Here is a 17,259-nt window from a genome sequence, read left to right as displayed (position 1 = left end):
CTAGCCATTTTAGTCTGCCCTAGCATAACTGAGTACTCTGCTGCACAGTTGATCCAAGCCCTGAAGAAAGGCTTACAGATGGTAGGAGAACTTGACTCAGCTGCAGTTGTTTCAAGAGCTGTTTTGATATACATCTGATTCACAATTCCAAGACAGCAGGGAGCTTCAAAATCCATAAAATCTATGTACCACACATTTTAGATATCATTTACTATAACTTAGCTGATTGTTTTCATGGCTGTTACAAACTGGAGAAATCTCGGTCTTTATAGTCAGCTTCTCATTTTCAGTCATTTTAAAAAGCTCGTTGAATATACTTTATGATTTAAGAGCTTAAAGTACAAGAGATCTATTTTAGAAAGCCATTTTAAATTAATGAGTAGTGATTTAATTTCATGTTGAAAGGATGAAGTTAGTATTTGTTAACTTACCTACTCCCAAAATTCTGCAGTTTACATTTACTGCTTCTGATGCAGCCTCTACACACATCTTTAGAATTAATTCCAGTCTGTCTTCATAGGTTTTAGGGTTCAGCTGGGTATACTTCTTAACTATTTCACCCTAGAAATTAAAAACCACAAAAGAAATGTTGTTTTAGAGAGATGTACTTCATGATGAAATGTCTCTTTAATTTAAATTACAGGTCAATTTGAAAACAGAGAGCTATAACTTATCTCTTTAAAAAAAAACACCCCCAAAACCAGATGCTATGCTTTAGATCACAGGACTACAGGCAAGATACCTGACAGTTCTGGGGGACAAGTTTGCACGAGTAGGCATGACATTCCACTCCTGTAATCAACCTCCCCTGTCTGAAATTAAATACACATTTTAAGGAACACATGGCTTGTATAAGGAAATATCACCAGAGCTACCTACTGGAACTGTCACTGGGCATAAACCGTGATATAGCAACCCACTTAAACTCAACACTAAAGAGTTAAAAGAAAAAGAGTAGTAATTCCTAAAAAGGAGAGAAAAAAACATTTCCAGTTTGACTACATAAAAGGTTTGTGTGGTGTCAGAGACACTCCTATTTTACCAGCAAAAGGAGAGTCAGCCAGAGAAATGCCAAAAATTTCAAGGCAAAATTTACTATCCTTTCATAAATAACTTTCCTTCTAAGCAATCATACTTCTGAGACACTTGTAGTATTTCTGGAGTACCACCTACTGTGATGTATCATAGAATCACAGAACAGTTTTGGGTGGAAGGGGCCTCAAAGTTCATCTAGCTCCAAGCCCCATGCCGTGGGCAGGGACACCTTCTACCAGACCAGGTTGCTCAAAGCCCCATCCAAACCTGGCCTTGGACACTCCCAGGAAGAGGGCATCCACAGCTTTCCTGGGACAGCTGTGCCAGTGCCTCACCACTCTCACAGTGAATAATTTTTTTCCTAATATCTAATCTAAACCCACTCTCCTTCAGTTTAAAGCCATTACCCCTTGTCCTGTCAGTACAGGCCCTCGTAGATACGTTGGACAGGGTGGGGAGGATCCAGGAGGAAAGGATTATTTTTAACCCTGGGAGTCACGCAGTGGTAATAAAAGTATTCATTATGCATGCCTATAAGAAACTAATCTCAGTGCAATTGCAGGATTAAGCCACGGATCTGCAGAAGGTACACTGCTTAGCAATGTTACCTCCCCGTTATATCCCCTGTACAACCTATCTGAGTGAACTGCACTAAATTAACCCAACTAAAGCAAAGAGGAGTAACAAACATGGCTGAGTTACTGTTGCTGAAAGAACTGTCAGTGGTTTTGAGGTTTAGATGCCACCCTCTCAGCATCACGTGAGCAAGAGATTTTGGGGATTTTGTTACGCTTAGTTTCCTCTTCACTTTCAGTTCGGAAGGGGAGGAAAATTTAAAAAAAAAAATCTTCTTTATCTCTCAACAACAAAAGTCAGTAGGCCTACTTTGTTTTGGAGCTCTTTTGCATCATAAACCCATATCCTCACTGCAGGAACACAACAGCAAAGCCCAATGGAGTTTGAAGAATATCTAGAAACACAGTATTTACCTTCATACTGACAATTGCTACTCGGAGGTTTGTTCCACCTAGATCCACAGCCAGAGCACTCTGTGTCTCTAGAATATGGTCAATATCTTGAGAGATATTATCTTTGACAGGAGGAAAACAGAATTTCTTTTGCAATGGTTCTTTGAGGTCAATGGACTTAAGGAACTTCAAGATCCTGGGAACAGCATTACCATCTCCATATATTTTTGAGCTGTAATGTATATATAAAAAATCCACGTTATTGGAAGTAACATTGCAATCTGTAAAATTCTTTATATGACAGAAGACTAACACTGTGTCATTAAAAAATTATGCTCTGGCTACTATGACAATACTGCAGCTCACACTGCCACAAGGTATGGTACAGAGTGATACTGAAGATCACACAATAGATTGTGCAAGTCTGGCACTAGCTCCATTTTGGAATACGAAACTGGAATGTAGAAAACTGGAAGTTAATGATGCCAAAAATCCCTGTAAAAATAAAGAGTTTGATGAAGGAACCTGCATCATAAAGCAAAATTACAACATAAAAATTACAGACAGTTTATGTATGTGCTACAGGCCCAAACCAAGATGTACTTATCACACAGATAACAACTACATAGTAATAAACTGTACATTCATGTCGGATTCAACATGTACATCTGTTTCTAAAATATCACCATACATGGTGTCAGACATTTGGTATTACAGAATTAAGCTTTGTTGCTCTATCTAGATTCTTAAGAAATATACTTTTGATTCTTGTCCTTAGTTGGACAAATACTCTCTCTTGAAGTTTACAAAAACTTATAAAGAAATGAGGGTCCATACTGTAGGGCTGAAGGGTAATGAAAAGCATATTGCTTTAATTCTGCAGCCTCCCTGGAAGCCTGCAGTCAAGATTCTCTACCATGGGTCAATTCAGCTATGAAGTATTGTGTCACAGCTTCAAAGAACAGTTAGAGTGGAAAGGGATCTCTGGGGATCATCTAGGACAACCCCCATGCCAAGGCTGGGGGATGTGTTACCTACCTAGAGCAGGTAACACATCTAGGTGGGTTTTAATGTCTCCAGAGAGGGAGACTCCATGACCTAGCCTCTTCCAGTGCTCTGCCGCCCTCCAAGTAGAGAAGTTCTTCCTCATGTTGAGGTGACACTTGTGTTTTGTTTTATGGCCTTTGCACCTCATCCTGTTGCTGGGCACCCCCAAAAGGAGTCTGGAACCACCTTCCTGAACCCACCTTTGAGATATTTATATGTATTAATGAGATCCCCTCTCGGGCTTCTGTTCTTTAGACAGGCCAAGCTCCCACAGTCTCTCCTCATAAGAGAGATGCTCCAGTCTCCTACTCATTTCTGTGGCCCTCCTCTGGAACCTCTCCAGTAGCTCCTTGTCTTTCTTGAACGGAGGAGCAGTGGACACAGCACTCCAGATGTGACCTTACTAGGGCAGAGGGGGAGGATCATCTCCCTTGACCTGCTGGACATACTCTTTCCAGTGCATCCCAAGATCCCACTGGCCCTCCTGGCTGCAAGGGCACACTGCCAGCTCATGGTCACCTTGCCATCCACTAACACTCCCAGGTCCTTCTCTGCACAGCTGCTCTCTAGCAGGTCATCCCCCAACCTGTCCTGGTACTTGAGGTTATTCCTCCCCAGGTGTAGAAACTACACTTGCCCTTGTTGAACCTCATTAGGTTTCTCTTCACCCAACTCTCCAGCCCACCATGGTCCCAACTGAATGGCAGCACAGCCTTCAGGTGTATCAGCCACTCTCCCAGTTTCATATCATCAGCAACCTTGCTGAGGGTAGAGTCCACCCCTGCACTGATACACAAGATGAGTAAGACCGAAGCCAGTACTGATTCCTGGGAAACACCACTGACTACAGGCCTCCAACTGCATTCTACTACACTGATCATGACCCTCTGAGCTCTGCCATTCAGCCAGTTCTTGATCCACCTCACTGTCCTCTAACCCACATTTCCTAAGCTTACCTATAAGGATGTTATGCGAGTAGCTGTCAAAAGCCTTACTGAAGTTGAGGCAGACAACATCCACTCCCCTCATCCATGTCCTCATAAAGGCTATCAGATTGGTCAAGCCTAATTCCCCTTTGGTAAATCCAGGCTGACTGCTCCCAATGACCTCCTTTTTTTTTCTACATCCATGACAACATTCCAGTCATGAGCTATCCCACCACGTCTCAGGAATTGCAATGGGATCATGGCCTGTGACCGCACACAGACTTCCAGTTCTTGTTTATTGTCCGTGCTGCACTCGTATACATACATTTGTATACAGGCACTTCAGAGAGTATCAGGCACTGGGGTTGCTTGAAGGGTTGTAAGAGGATTCACCATTGCCATAAGCACTCTTGATGTGTTTAGCCCCATGATTTTTATCTTATTATATACACTGCTTGGTATGACCCACTCCCCAGGAGGAACCAATGGCACAAGCCTTGCCACTTTGGACCCCATCTCTGAGTCCTTCAGTTTAAAGCCCATTTCACCAATGGTCTTCCTTGATCCTGCCCATTTTCTGGCTTGTGGCATCATCTGTACCCACATTAAAAAGTGTCCTTGAAGCACAAATCAGACGTAGGCACACGGGATGTTCTCCTCCCACGCTGCTGCTGTGGAACAAGCCCTCTTAATCACGCTAAGTTAACATATGAACTTTGTCCTCCTGACTTTCTGCTGGATGTTAAATTACTTGTTATATCAAAACTTCACGAGTAACGTTTTGCTCTACAAATATGAATCTGCATACCACACATTACACTCTGATTCAGAAACAAAACATAATTTGTAACCTCAGATTAGCACGTTAAAATCACTCCAATCAAATACAGTGAACCACCTCAGGGCTAAATGCTTTTCACTCCACTGCTTTTAACATCCCCTCAGATGAATTAAGACAATTGTACTCACCATGGATATTGCTTACCAAACTGAAGCTGTAGAGCATGCAGAATCTTATCCTGTGTATCAGCATCACGAACGTGAAGAACATTTTCACCTAGATGACAAAAGTCAACAAAATAGGACTGATCAGCCCCCCAAATTACATTAGAGTGTAAGAACTGCTTTAGAAATAAAAAAAATAATTATTTTTCTTTCCTCTGACCAACACCAGATTAACACTGCTCTGTACCAATTATGTGCCTCCCCTTGCTCCTGATAAAGCAATGGTGACACCTGTGATACAATGTCCTGCATTATAAAACACTAGCAAGCAGAGAATTTGTCTTCCAGAGAACTCTATCATTAAAAAGACACATATGAAAATGGGATAAATGGCTATTTGTGTCTTGTCTGTACACCTGAAATCTCACAATACAACCACTTCCTGAACTGGTGAAGAGTTCATATTTTGGAAGTGAAATTTTTATGCTTATCAAACATCACATTAGCCATGAAGGAAAACAATTAGTTACCTGTTCTGTTAAATGGAATCACCAGCAAATGGAGATATATTTTCACTTATCTATAGATAAAAGCCCCATTACCTTATGTATCACACGTAACAGGATTAACGTGATAAAGGAATAGCAAATGAAGCTTTAAAATGGGTTAAATGAAGCTTTAAAATCATGTTGCAAGATAGCCTCTATTAAGCATTCATTTGCCTTCATCCTGGGAAAGTAAAAAAACCCCTCAGAAGGAAATCAGCCAAGCAAACATGTACCTGTTTCTCTTCCGGTCTGACGCGTCCCCAGGTTAATGACAGGTGTACCAAATGCTCCCACCTCTCTGACACCACAACTGCTGTTACCAATCATACAACCAGCATGAGCGACCAGCTGAATGAACTGGTCAAATGGGACATGCTTTACTGCCCGAAAATTGGGGTGATGTTCAATCCCCTTCTTCCTCATCACGCGAACCATCTCTTTGCTTCCTGCAGAAAAACAAGGTAGAATGAATTATTCAAGTTCTACTTCTAAAATGGAAGTCCAGACACATTAAGGAGCAGTGGCTAGCCATTCACTCAGCCCTGAGTAAGTTTTCTGTTCTCTTTTTATTCTTACAGTGTAAGTTGCATAGCTAGGCACGTGAGCCCATGTTTGACCCAAAAATCCACTACAAAAGCCTCTTCATAGTTTGAAGTTAATTTAAGAGGCACTAATACTGCTCCTACGTGTCACATGGTTTCACTTCATTTTCCTTCCCACACCGAAAAGCTGAAATGTCCTCCAGCAACGAGGACATGCAGCTGCAGCAGCTGCACACATGATGCTGACACCATCCAGCTATTTCCATCTGGCTAGAGTGTCTAGGATAAAAACACCCTTTTCTCTGTCCCTCTGTCATGAAGGTGTTCTACTCACCTGCATCCACATTAGGGAATAGAACAAGCGTTCTCTTGTTGAAGGAGATGAGTGCATCTAGTGTCAGCTCAAACATCTTTATGGAATGTTTAATATCTGTGGTCACAGGATGTTGCAGAGCAACTATATAATCTCTGGTTTTGACATCTTCACCTGCCCAAACGGAGGCAAAGAAAAAATTTTTTTTAATTGGTATAGAATACCAAGAGGAAGGAAGGTCACACTTTTGAAAATACTGATGTGAAGCCCTGAAGAGTGAAGGTACTGAATGGGGTATCTAACACGTAAGTATCAATGCTACAATAAAACTCAAGGGAGTTACAGGGTGATCTACTGTGTTATTTGCCTCTCTAAGCAATATCTATCACATAACTTTATAGAGACCACTACCTAAACCTCAACAAACTGCTAACTTGCAAGCCTACTTCTAAAGCTTAGCAAGACTATACCAGGATAAAGGAACTGTTCTCACAACAGTGTAAATCTGGAATAAATCCTGAAGCTGCTCTGGTTTTCTGTCAAATGGTCATCCTCAAGCAAAACTTCATTTCCATTTCTTTAAAATAGTCAGTCAGAGTTGTTTTAGTACACTTGACAGAAACTGATCTGCAAAACATACTGATCAAAAAACACTCTGGCTTCCAACTACACAGGTTAGTATGCCCTATAGGAGATTGTTTTGTTAAAGATAAAAGAAAACACAACCCCCCATTGTTTACAGGATTTGTAAGTCAATGAATATGAAACACCAAAAGCCTTTGGTGCATGTTGCCTTCTTTCAGTGCATTCCTCAAAAAAACATTTCGTAATACAAATTCTGTTTGATTTTTTTTTAATAGTAGGCCTGAACAGCTTTGATTCTACCTAAACACATCCTTTACACCAAAATAGCTGTTTTTAAATTGTTCAGCTCAGAGAAATTACCCATTTAAGGAATTATTTTTTTGCCTTGACAAAAGGACCAGAGTGTTCACTAGGACAGTTTTGGAGCTTTTCAGCTACACAAGGCAGATTACAGAACAAAAGAAAAACGAAACATACAAAGAAAGAAATACCAGGTACTATTATCAAATGTGTTAAGTTTTTTGGACTGCTAACCTAGTTTCTGAGTCCGTCTAGTGTTGAAAGACACAGGAAAAAACATAAAAAAGTGGATGCTTACCTAGCCACACGCGTATGATACTCATGTAGTCCTTGTTTTTGGCAGAGAGAAGTTTGTCATACGAGGGACAGCCCGCCAAGAGGATGCGGTCGTGGTCCTCACACATGGCTATCAAATGCTGCTCTGCACTCCTCGTGCAGCACACGTGGTAATGGGCCAGCTTGGTTATGGCATGTCTGATGGAGTCATCGATGGTCCCACTGACTTCCCCACCCTCAATGTGGAGGATGCGGATGTTCATCAGGGCCGCAGACGTGGCCAGGGCCAAGGCGTCGAACCTGTCCCCGTGAACTATCATTATGTCAGGTTTCAGGCGGTTGAGGACATCTGGCAACTTGACTAATGCAAGGCCCACTGACTCCACCATAGCTGCCTCATCCTCCCCTCTCACAATGGTGTGCAACCTCGTGTGAATATCGAAGTCATCTTGCTCAATCATGCGATAGGTATTGCTGAAAGTAAGAGAAACAGGGCGAGAGTAAACACAGCCTGGTTTTACAGCAACACTGCCTGACAAAATAAATGCAAATTGGAACAGCCGCACTGGGGTTTGAACAAAGGCCTGCTTTATCACATCTCCTTCACTAAGAAAAATTAGGTTTTAAGACTTTAACACAATTATTCTCATCCATGTGAAGATGCTCCCTCATATTCCAAGGATCAAGTTTTTCTGACACCTTTAATGAGCAGCTTGGCTGAACATGTTCTGGAAATACTCCAAAATCAAACTACTCTTTGTTCATGTGTTTACAGAGCCTTTCCAAGAACAGATGTGGCCCAATTTCCTTTCAGAAAAGGTATGTTTATCGACTTTCACTGGACAACTGTATAAATACAACAGAGATGATGCAAAGCTGAGGCCTGTATGCTCAAGGAAAACATCCTGCAGCTAGGATATATTATTCACATTCTGTGTTTGAGCTGTATCAAAGACTTCTGCATTCACAGACTTGAGCAACCTCTGCACAAAGCCTTAAAATCAAAGGTAACAGGCTTTCACACCAAAGAAAAAAAACTCTTCCACACATACTACCAGCTTTAGTCCAGAATAAGAAAGTTAAAGCATTCCTTGAACACTGAGAATTATTACTGTTACAGTTATGTATGTGAAATAGAAGAGAACACACATCTGTATAAAATTACCTGTTTACAACATTCACTAAAACTGAGCTTAGTCTGCACACTTACTGGAATTCCTGTCTGGACTGTGAGAGAAAAAACACAGAAGTTTTCCCGTTTTGTTTTCAATCTATCTGATACTCACTGTCTTATTCAAAGGATTACATTTTTAAACTGATTTAAACTGGATTTAATTTTCATTAAATCTACTCTTCTACTCATAATCTGCAAATTAGTATCTCACAATCTGCAAGCTGAGCTGAGACAGCAAAGACTATAAAAGTGCTCTAACTCAGTTAAGGAAGTGATCCTCATTCTGCATTAACTAAAGGAAACCCTATCCATTTATCTATTTGATTCTGCTCACTACTGTAACACACAGGATATATTGCCTACGAGTAACTTGTCAAGTAATTTGTATTTCTTTTTTTAAAGGCAAATCCTTTTTGTGTTACTGAGTGAAGTGGCTCAGATTTTTATAGCATAAACTGCATCATATTTCCAACTCCACTTACAAATACCCTTCATATAACTGCCTTTTTCCTTGTTATCTCAAAAAACCATTCTTTTATCTCAAAAAAACTTTCCTTTCTTTGCTTCTATATTCTTTGCCTTTTGAAAGGTCAAAATCTAGGGAACAAATGATTGTGCATTTCTGGTGATTTTGTTTCTTTTACTATCCTCCACACATTTCAATAACAAACATTTCACAGGATCACTGTCATTGACTTCTGCTGCTGTTGACTATCCTCCTCACATCCCTACAACACATATCCCTAGGATTCCCCAGATTAAGGATTGCAGGGCTAGGCCCTGAAAAAAAAAAACCAAACAATACCTGGGTTTGAGGATAATTATCACAAAGCAACTAACAGCAACATCGTTCGTCAGATCAAAATCTCTATTGACTGCTTTGTGCATTACAAACTATTCATAACAGAAACAAGTGTTAAACACCTTGGAGCTGGGAAAGAAATATTTCATATTATTTTGCACAAGTCTTGCAGTCCTGGGAGTGAGAATTAACAGTATTCCCCTGGGATATGGAATACGTACTTTGTCCAATAACTATGCAAAGCATGCAAAATAACTATGAGCTGCAACTCAACAAAATGACTCAGGAGTATCTTTTCTCTGTGAAAATTGAAAAGCTGTAGCACATTTTCTTTCGATATATCACCAGATTCTTATGGAAAAACGAAAGAATTGAGTTTCTCACTTCATACAGTCTGTGATCCTGCAGATGACCTCAATTACAGCATTTAGAGAAAACTTTCCAAAATTCCAAGACTGGTTGAAAAAATATCACAGAAATATGCAATCTCAGAAGGAGCTGCAAAATAAAATGGAGTCTGAAAAAGATTTTAGAACTGACAATGCCAAGATTTTTTTTACCTAACATTCATGGTATCACTGCTAATGCCCCAGGAACAGACTGGTAGAAAGATAAAAATTCACCTTACCCATAATCATCAATCAGGTGGGAACCAAGCACTACGACATCAAGCTCAAAAAACTGTGGTTCTGCCTTAATACCAAACATAATGGGAGCTAATTTTGAATAATCAGCACGGTTGCAAGTAGCAACACAAACACGAAGTTTGTGGTTGTTTCCATTCTTCTCCATGACTTCCTTTTGTTTCTGTTTGGAAAGATTCTTGAAGTACACTTCCTGGCATAACAGAGAAAGAAAAGCACATCATTAGTGTCATTTACTTGCAGCAAATGGCACACTTCATGAATAGTATACACAAGTACAGCCCAGAACTGTGGACACATAGTAACAGACATGTGGACACACTGATAATGGACAATTAATACCTTAAAATATGTATCATCAGAAAATTTTAGAAAATAAAAGGCTGTATTTTTTAGTTAAAACTCATAGTCTCTATTTCTATAAATAATATATAAAAATTCTGTATAAACCATATTTAAGTATTATGAAGTTCAGCTGTAATTAAACAGCAATTTTCCCTGTTCAGATAAAAACCTCTGTATAAGCAGAAAAATTACTGTGCCTTAGTATGAAGGGAAAAAAAATAAAAATCTCATATTCCAAAAGCACAGAATGGTACAAATTGCTCAGATGCATCCACTGAGAGATTCCGTGAATAAAAAAGTGAAAGTTTTTGACTGAGTTGGTTTTCATGTCTTTGTATTTTGGTCAGATAAGGCAAGTTAAACATTGACTTCTAAACCCTTACAAACTGTTTTGTAGGCCAAAGTACATTAAGATATTCAATAATATAGCACTGGGTTACAATAAAGCTGTTAAAAAAACGATATAGCAATATATCTATAAAATACATATATATATAATACCCCAAATAACCCAAATTTCCTTTCCCCGCAAACAGAAATTACGAAGGTGTTAGGAAGAGTTTATCAGACCCACAGTTTATAAGATGGTGGGATTTTTTTTTGTTGTTTTTTTTTTTGTTCTCCTTTCAAACGTAACTGTATTTTAAGTTAGTATCACCCTTTTGGTATGAAATCTAATGTTATATCAGATTTTTACTCCACTTAAATGGCAAATAAACTTCCTCCAGATTAATGCACAAGGGTTGCTTATCTCCGACTAAGAGCAGTATCACTCTCTACTGGTTTTGTCAGCTAGGGAAGCTCTTTCTGAGCAGTTGCTACACAAGCGTGACAATACATACATGACAATACTAAAAGAAGCACGAAATTGCTCCTTTTAGTATTGTCATGTATGTACTGTCATTTCACACTCCTTTTAGACTACATTTAGATTTTTTTCAGTGAAGTTCTGAAAGAAAGGCTGCTGTGAAATCTCACTCTTCAGAAACTTATGAAATTCAGCAAATTTTCAAGATTTCCCTATTTTTAAGCGAGATTAGTTTAGGTTTTATCACACACGATGACAAACAATGCTTTGGTATAATAGTAATGTTAGGGTGATCAGGAAACTATGCCAGGTTGTCAAAGGTAAAAGATGTTCCTAACCTCTTGCAATCTCACTTGCAATCCATTATGGCTCTACAAAACTACTACTGGTTGTCATGTTTTTTCTAGTTAAACTCCAAAAACACTGATTCCTGAACAAGTGGTTTAAGCCAGCTTTCAGAATGAAACTGAGGTGACAAAAAAGCCAAAGACGGCTCCCATGACTAAGCTCGTGAGAAATGACATTTACTTCAACAAAGCAGCCATGGCTACTCCATACAACTTCTGCCAAACAGATACAGCCTGGAATTTCAGCTTCTGATGACTATGACGACTAATTAAGCTGAGTTCTAGGGACTCAGCCATAGAGCAGTAAATATTATTTGGTTTATGTCAAGCCCCTTCACTGGAATTTACATTTGAACGTTATGTCAACAGCAGTATGTTAATTACTGTTTTACACTTCCAAAGGATTGGACAATAATCCTTCAGGAAATTTAATTAGTTATTCATGCTGAAAATATCTGCAGCTATGTGTATATATGATAGCTGTTTTGATTTAATCTTCCCCTTCTTTTAGTCCAACATGCTTGAAATACTTTGATGTATGAAAGAAATTCAGTAACTCATGTTGAAAATGTAGGGAGAGTATCTTGCAGGATTTTAGATGATGTATATAAACGTGAGTCATAGAGCGTGTTATCCTGTGTCACTGACTGAAATCTCAAATCACGTTGCCAGACTCAGGTATAACAGAACCACTGCTTTTCCTCATTTCTAAAACAACTTCTTCCTGAAGCTGGTTCTGAGCAGGACATCCTGTCATTATATATGTAAAAGCAGCCACTAATTCAAATAAAATCACGTTCAAGATCTGAAGGCCACTTCTGACACATTTATAAGCTTGTCTTTGAAACTGCAAGAACAATATTAGCAAGCAAACCTCTCACAAGACCATTCAAGTCAGCTACTGCTGGATACATATTCTATGCTGTATAAACTGAGAAGCTAAAGTAACAGGGCACAGAATAAAGAAGGGACAAAGCAAACTGACCCAGAGTTTGCTTACTCCAAATTACCTGCCTGAGACAGGACCATCATGTCCCCTTGGACAAAGCAGTTATCTTTTCATTTATGCAATGAAGGCTTTTAAGAAGCAGAAAAATTTCTGTCCTCCTTTACCTTCAAGAATTGCCTAAATTATAGAACCCTTCACTCTAAACCCAGAAAATACCATATCCTAAAACAGTAGGTCTGTTAAGTTGTAAAACAAAGTACACCTCACGTTGCACCACACATACAGACACAAGAAAACTGAATCATGAGACCACACATCTTTCCAGCCACACAGATCACATTCAATTACAGTTGGTACTGGCTGCAATAATGGTCTCATGCAATAATTTTGGAGGTAGATGTGGAGACACTTCAAATACATGTAAATTGACTAGAATCAAAAGCAATTCCTGGTATTTGTGCATTTCAACTTCTGTTAAATTACAGTTTCAGGAAGCCCCAAAGCAGAATTATTTTTAGTACAGCCTTATAACTCTGTACCACAATAGTTTCAAAAAGCTGCCAAGCAAGTCATGCACTGCCCTTGGTGCAGCTTTTCTATTGCTGTTCCTTTTAAACACCTGGTTACCTGAAGAACCACAATATTTACCCTAGCAATAGGGAGGTAACAATGCAATGTAAGTGTTAACTCCATGTGGAAATTTACCACTAATTAAACCCCTCTACTGCTTTTCAGGTTAAGCTGGATGTTTTCTAAAGAAACATGTGATGTATTGCTACATCCCAGTTCAACAACACATATAATTCTATCCCGGCTCTGACCTATTCTGAACATAACGCAAAAATTATTCTGTGTTTTCACAGAGCATTTTCTGTCAATAAGTAATGACGAAGTCCCTTCAGCCATTAATAGTAAATTCCTTCAGGAAGAGCTGTAATATCCTAGCTACACAATTTTGTTACCACTATATTTTAGAATTTATTAACACCTTCCGCAAGAAAATAATCTATTTTCAGAACTGTTCACTGAAATTACTTGAAATAAGTAATCATTACAGTTGCCTCTGAGTTTCCAGGTGTTTGATGATATTCTGAGTTTGATCCTCACAGCATTCTCTAGTCTGGGAAACTTTCTCTTCCAAGATCTACCTCTTCCACTTTGCAGGGACTAACAACCTTTAGCAGAAAGGAAAAGAAATAAAACAGTGCTCCAAGAAGGACTACTTAAAATAATTAATCTCTACGCCTTTGGTTTACTGCTCTTCCATATCCCATCCTAAGGCTTTTAGGGTATTAGAGGTTGAAGGACTTTTTGAGACTGGGAAATTCTGGGCCAGACCTTAAAGCAACCAAGGGAGTTACTATTTCTGGTAGTAGTTTGAAGTGCATTAGATACACGTTAATCAGTGTTTCATAAACAAACGACACCATTCTACATTTGCACCTCTAAAGTGATGTTTTTCAAAATCAAAGAGCCTGCAACACTCCCACAGTCTCTACACTCTGCATATGCCTATGTCTTTGGGGTCATTTCATCTTCCCACTTGCTTCGCTGTGTGGATATTCCGCCCCAAACTCCATGCACCAGCATTTGTATTCCCACCACCCTTCTTGGAGGCATCAGTTCTACACTGTCTGGATGCGCACACACCCTGGGTCTGCTCCTGCATCCCAGTGCAGGTGACTACACACCTTTCACATGCCCTCCAACACCTCTGCGTGGGTGGGAGAGCATTTATCGCCCTGTGCGTGTTAGCGCAAGAAATCCTTCCCACCCTTTTCCTTCATGGATGGGATTGACCTCTTCACTGTGCCCCTTCCTGGTGTGAGGGATCACTCCCATGCGCTTCTCCAGCATATCAATACGCTTGGAATCATAGAACATTCTGAGCTGGAAGGGACCACCAAGGATCATCGAGTACAACCCTTAGCCCTGCACCCCCAAGAGTCACACCACGTGCCTGAGAGCGTTGCCCAAACACTCCTCGAACTCTGCCAGGCTTGGTACCGTGACCACTTCCCCGGGGAGCCCATTCCACCCTCTGGATGAAGAACATTTTCCCAACGTCCAATCTAAACCTCCCCTGCCACAACTTAAGGCCACTCCCTTGCTACCCACGTGCAGGATCTGCCCTGGAACTCCCTCCCTTCCGCATCCCTCGCAGCCTGGGCAAACCCACGCCTGCACCTCCCGGGACACCGCCCGTGCGCATCTTCCCACGGCAGGGATGCAGGATCCCGCACCCCTGGGACACGCACCTTCCCACCGCAGAGATTGCGGAATCCCGCACCCCTCGGACATGGACATTCCCACAGCAGGGACTGCAGAATCCCGCACCCCTGGGACACGCACCTTCCCACTGCAGAGATTCCGGAATCCCACACCCCTGGGACACGGACATTCCCACGGCAGGGACTGCGGAATCCCGCACCCCTGGGACACGGACATTCCCACGGCAGGGATGCGGAATCCCGCACCCCTGGGACACGGACATTCCCACGGCAGGGACTGCGGAATCCCGCACCCCTGGGACACGGACATTCCCACAACAGGGACTGCGGAATCCCGCACCCCTGGGACACGCACATTCCCACGGCAGGGATTACGGAATCCCGCACCCCTGGGACACGCACATTCCCACGGCAGGGATTACGGAATCCCGCACCCCTGGGACACGCACATTCCCACAACAGGGATTGCGGAATCCCGCACCCCTGGGACACGGACATTCCCACAGCAGGGACTGCAAAATCCCGCATCCCTGGGACACAAACATTCCCACGGCAGGGACTGCGGAATCCCGCACCCCTGGGACACGGACATTCCCACGGCAGGGATGCGGAATCCCGCACCCCTGGGACACGCACATTCCCACGGCAGGGACTGCAGAATCCCGCACCCCTGGGACACGGACATTCCCACAACAGGGACTGCAGAATCCCGCACCCCTGGCACACGCACCCGCCCCGCCACAGAGCGGCCCCAGCCCCCCGCCCGCTCCGAGCCGCAGCCAGGCGCATGCGCTGCCGGCGGGGCACTTCCATCCCCATCCCGATCCCGATCCCGCTGCCGCTCCCGCCGCTCCCTCCCGGCCCCCGTTCGCTCTCCGGCACGGCCCGCATCGCCTGCGCCGCCCCGGCCCCTCGGGGTGCCGCAGAGTCCCCGCTTCCCGGTCACCTTTCCCCGCGCCGAGCCCGCAGGAAGACCCGCCTCGGCAGGAAGTGAGGAGCGGCTTCCCGCGGGCCGCGCCCCTCCCGCGCCGGGCCGGGGTCCGCTCGGCGGGGCCGGCCCCGCGTCCCCCCCTGCGGGCGGCTGGGCCTGCCGGGCGGGAGCCGAGGGCGGCCCGCGCCGGCCGGGCCCGCGGAGCCGCCCGTGGGGTCGCAGGCGGGTTTGCTGCACAGAATCACAGAATCAATTAGGTTGGAAAAGACCGCCGAGATCACCCGGTCCCAACCTGTGACTGAGCGACGTCGTGTCAGATAGACCGTGGCACTGAGTGACGCGTCCAGTCTTTCCTCACGGTGACTCCACCACCTCCCCGGGCAATCCATTTCAGTATCTGAACGCCCTTTTCTGTCAAGAAACTCTTCCTAATGTGAAGAAATCCTTCCTAACGAGAAACCGTATCCCTCAGTCGGGACAGCCTCGTCCTGTATATACGGAATAGCCCGCAGTACACATCTGAGCAACCGAGCCAAAAACTGCTGGGTGATCTCACAGCTTCAGTGGGGGCTGCTGCCATGTTAAGAGCTCTTACGATGAGGGCTGTCGGAGAACTGCGGGGTTGCTGTAGGAGATGCACAGCGAGGACAGACACAGCCCGCAGCAGTGCGTGGAAGAGCAAGGCAGGTGGGAGGTGCAGGCTGTGAGGAACTGCAGCCCTCCACAGTCAGAGCACCTGCCTGATGTAGCTCATGAAAAGTGCCTGGGTGCGATGCAGAATTCTGTGACTTTTGTGTTAATTCAGCCAATAGTGCCTGCATTTCTTTAAGGATGACTTTGCCGGCATAAGGCACAATCAAGAAAGCTGCTAAATGAGCTGTCGGGTATTGCTGGTGTTCCAGTTGACCATAAAAGCGATGTGGTTTGTTTTCTCAGGCTGGGTGTGTTTTGGGGTCAAAGGGGTCTCACATTAGTGCGATGACTATGACTTGGATCCTACTTCAGTATCCCAGGCACCACATGTAACAACAGCAACCTATATTATGCCCCCTGTATTATGCTATGGAAACACCTAACTAAAACATTTTGGTAGCTGGTGTCACACCATCCTAGTACAAGGAGAATTCTTCACCCATTTTTAACCCTCTGATGGACCTCATATTTGTGTGGCTGCCAGTCTAATGTGGTAGGGTCTTACATCTGAACAAGCCTGTGCAACAAACAGCTGTTTGGTCCTGCACTTTGACACAGTTTCTCAGTCCACATTTTATCTTTTTTCATCCATATGATATCTGAGGGCCTCAAATCCCTTCTACTTTCGCCCTTTAATTCTTAGAAAAATCAGACATAAGAGCGACTCCTGTGTCCAACCTACCTAAAGGAAAACAGATGCAAAGAATGGGATAGTTGAATTCCTGGCCTTCACCAGGGAGAAAAAGTTGACTTTTCCATCAGGTGCAAATATTTGTTTAGAAAGGCTTTGAGAAACAAACACTGAAGTCTTCAACTAAAGAAAAAAAATCTTAGATATGGATTATTAAAG

At 42.7% G+C, this 17,259-nt stretch overlaps 1 protein-coding gene across 6 annotated transcripts in view; it reads right to left on the bottom strand.

Moving 5' to 3' along the window:
• GNE (glucosamine (UDP-N-acetyl)-2-epimerase/N-acetylmannosamine kinase) overlaps positions 1-17,259 on the bottom strand; it is a 32,150-nt gene that overhangs the window by 6,576 nt on the left and 8,315 nt on the right. Inside the window, exons 1-8 of one of the 6 annotated variants that reach the window (XM_050330140.1) lie at positions 16,009-16,030; positions 10,090-10,298; positions 7,508-7,959; positions 6,346-6,498; positions 5,703-5,915; positions 4,946-5,033; positions 2,025-2,235; positions 432-561 (exon numbers count right to left, since the gene is read on the bottom strand). In XM_050330140.1, the coding sequence (XP_050186097.1) occupies positions 432-561; positions 2,025-2,235; positions 4,946-5,033; positions 5,703-5,915; positions 6,346-6,498; positions 7,508-7,959; positions 10,090-10,253 (1,411 nt within the window). In that variant the 5' untranslated portion in view covers positions 10,254-10,298; positions 16,009-16,030. Of the gene's footprint in view, positions 1-431; positions 562-2,024; positions 2,236-4,945; positions 5,034-5,702; positions 5,916-6,345; positions 6,499-7,507; positions 7,960-10,089; positions 10,299-12,615; positions 13,538-13,609; positions 14,211-15,731; positions 15,827-16,008; positions 16,031-17,259 lie in introns of those variants that run through there. The other 5 variants (XM_050330141.1, XM_050330136.1, XM_050330137.1 and 2 more) reach the window with 5 other exon arrangements.

This window comes from Myiozetetes cayanensis, unplaced genomic scaffold (genome assembly GCF_022539395.1).
Source record: "Myiozetetes cayanensis isolate MyiCay16 unplaced genomic scaffold, myiCay2020 scf4, whole genome shotgun sequence".
NCBI lineage: Eukaryota > Metazoa > Chordata > Aves > Passeriformes > Tyrannidae > Myiozetetes > Myiozetetes cayanensis.
This window is presented reverse-complemented; position numbering and strand designations above follow the sequence as displayed.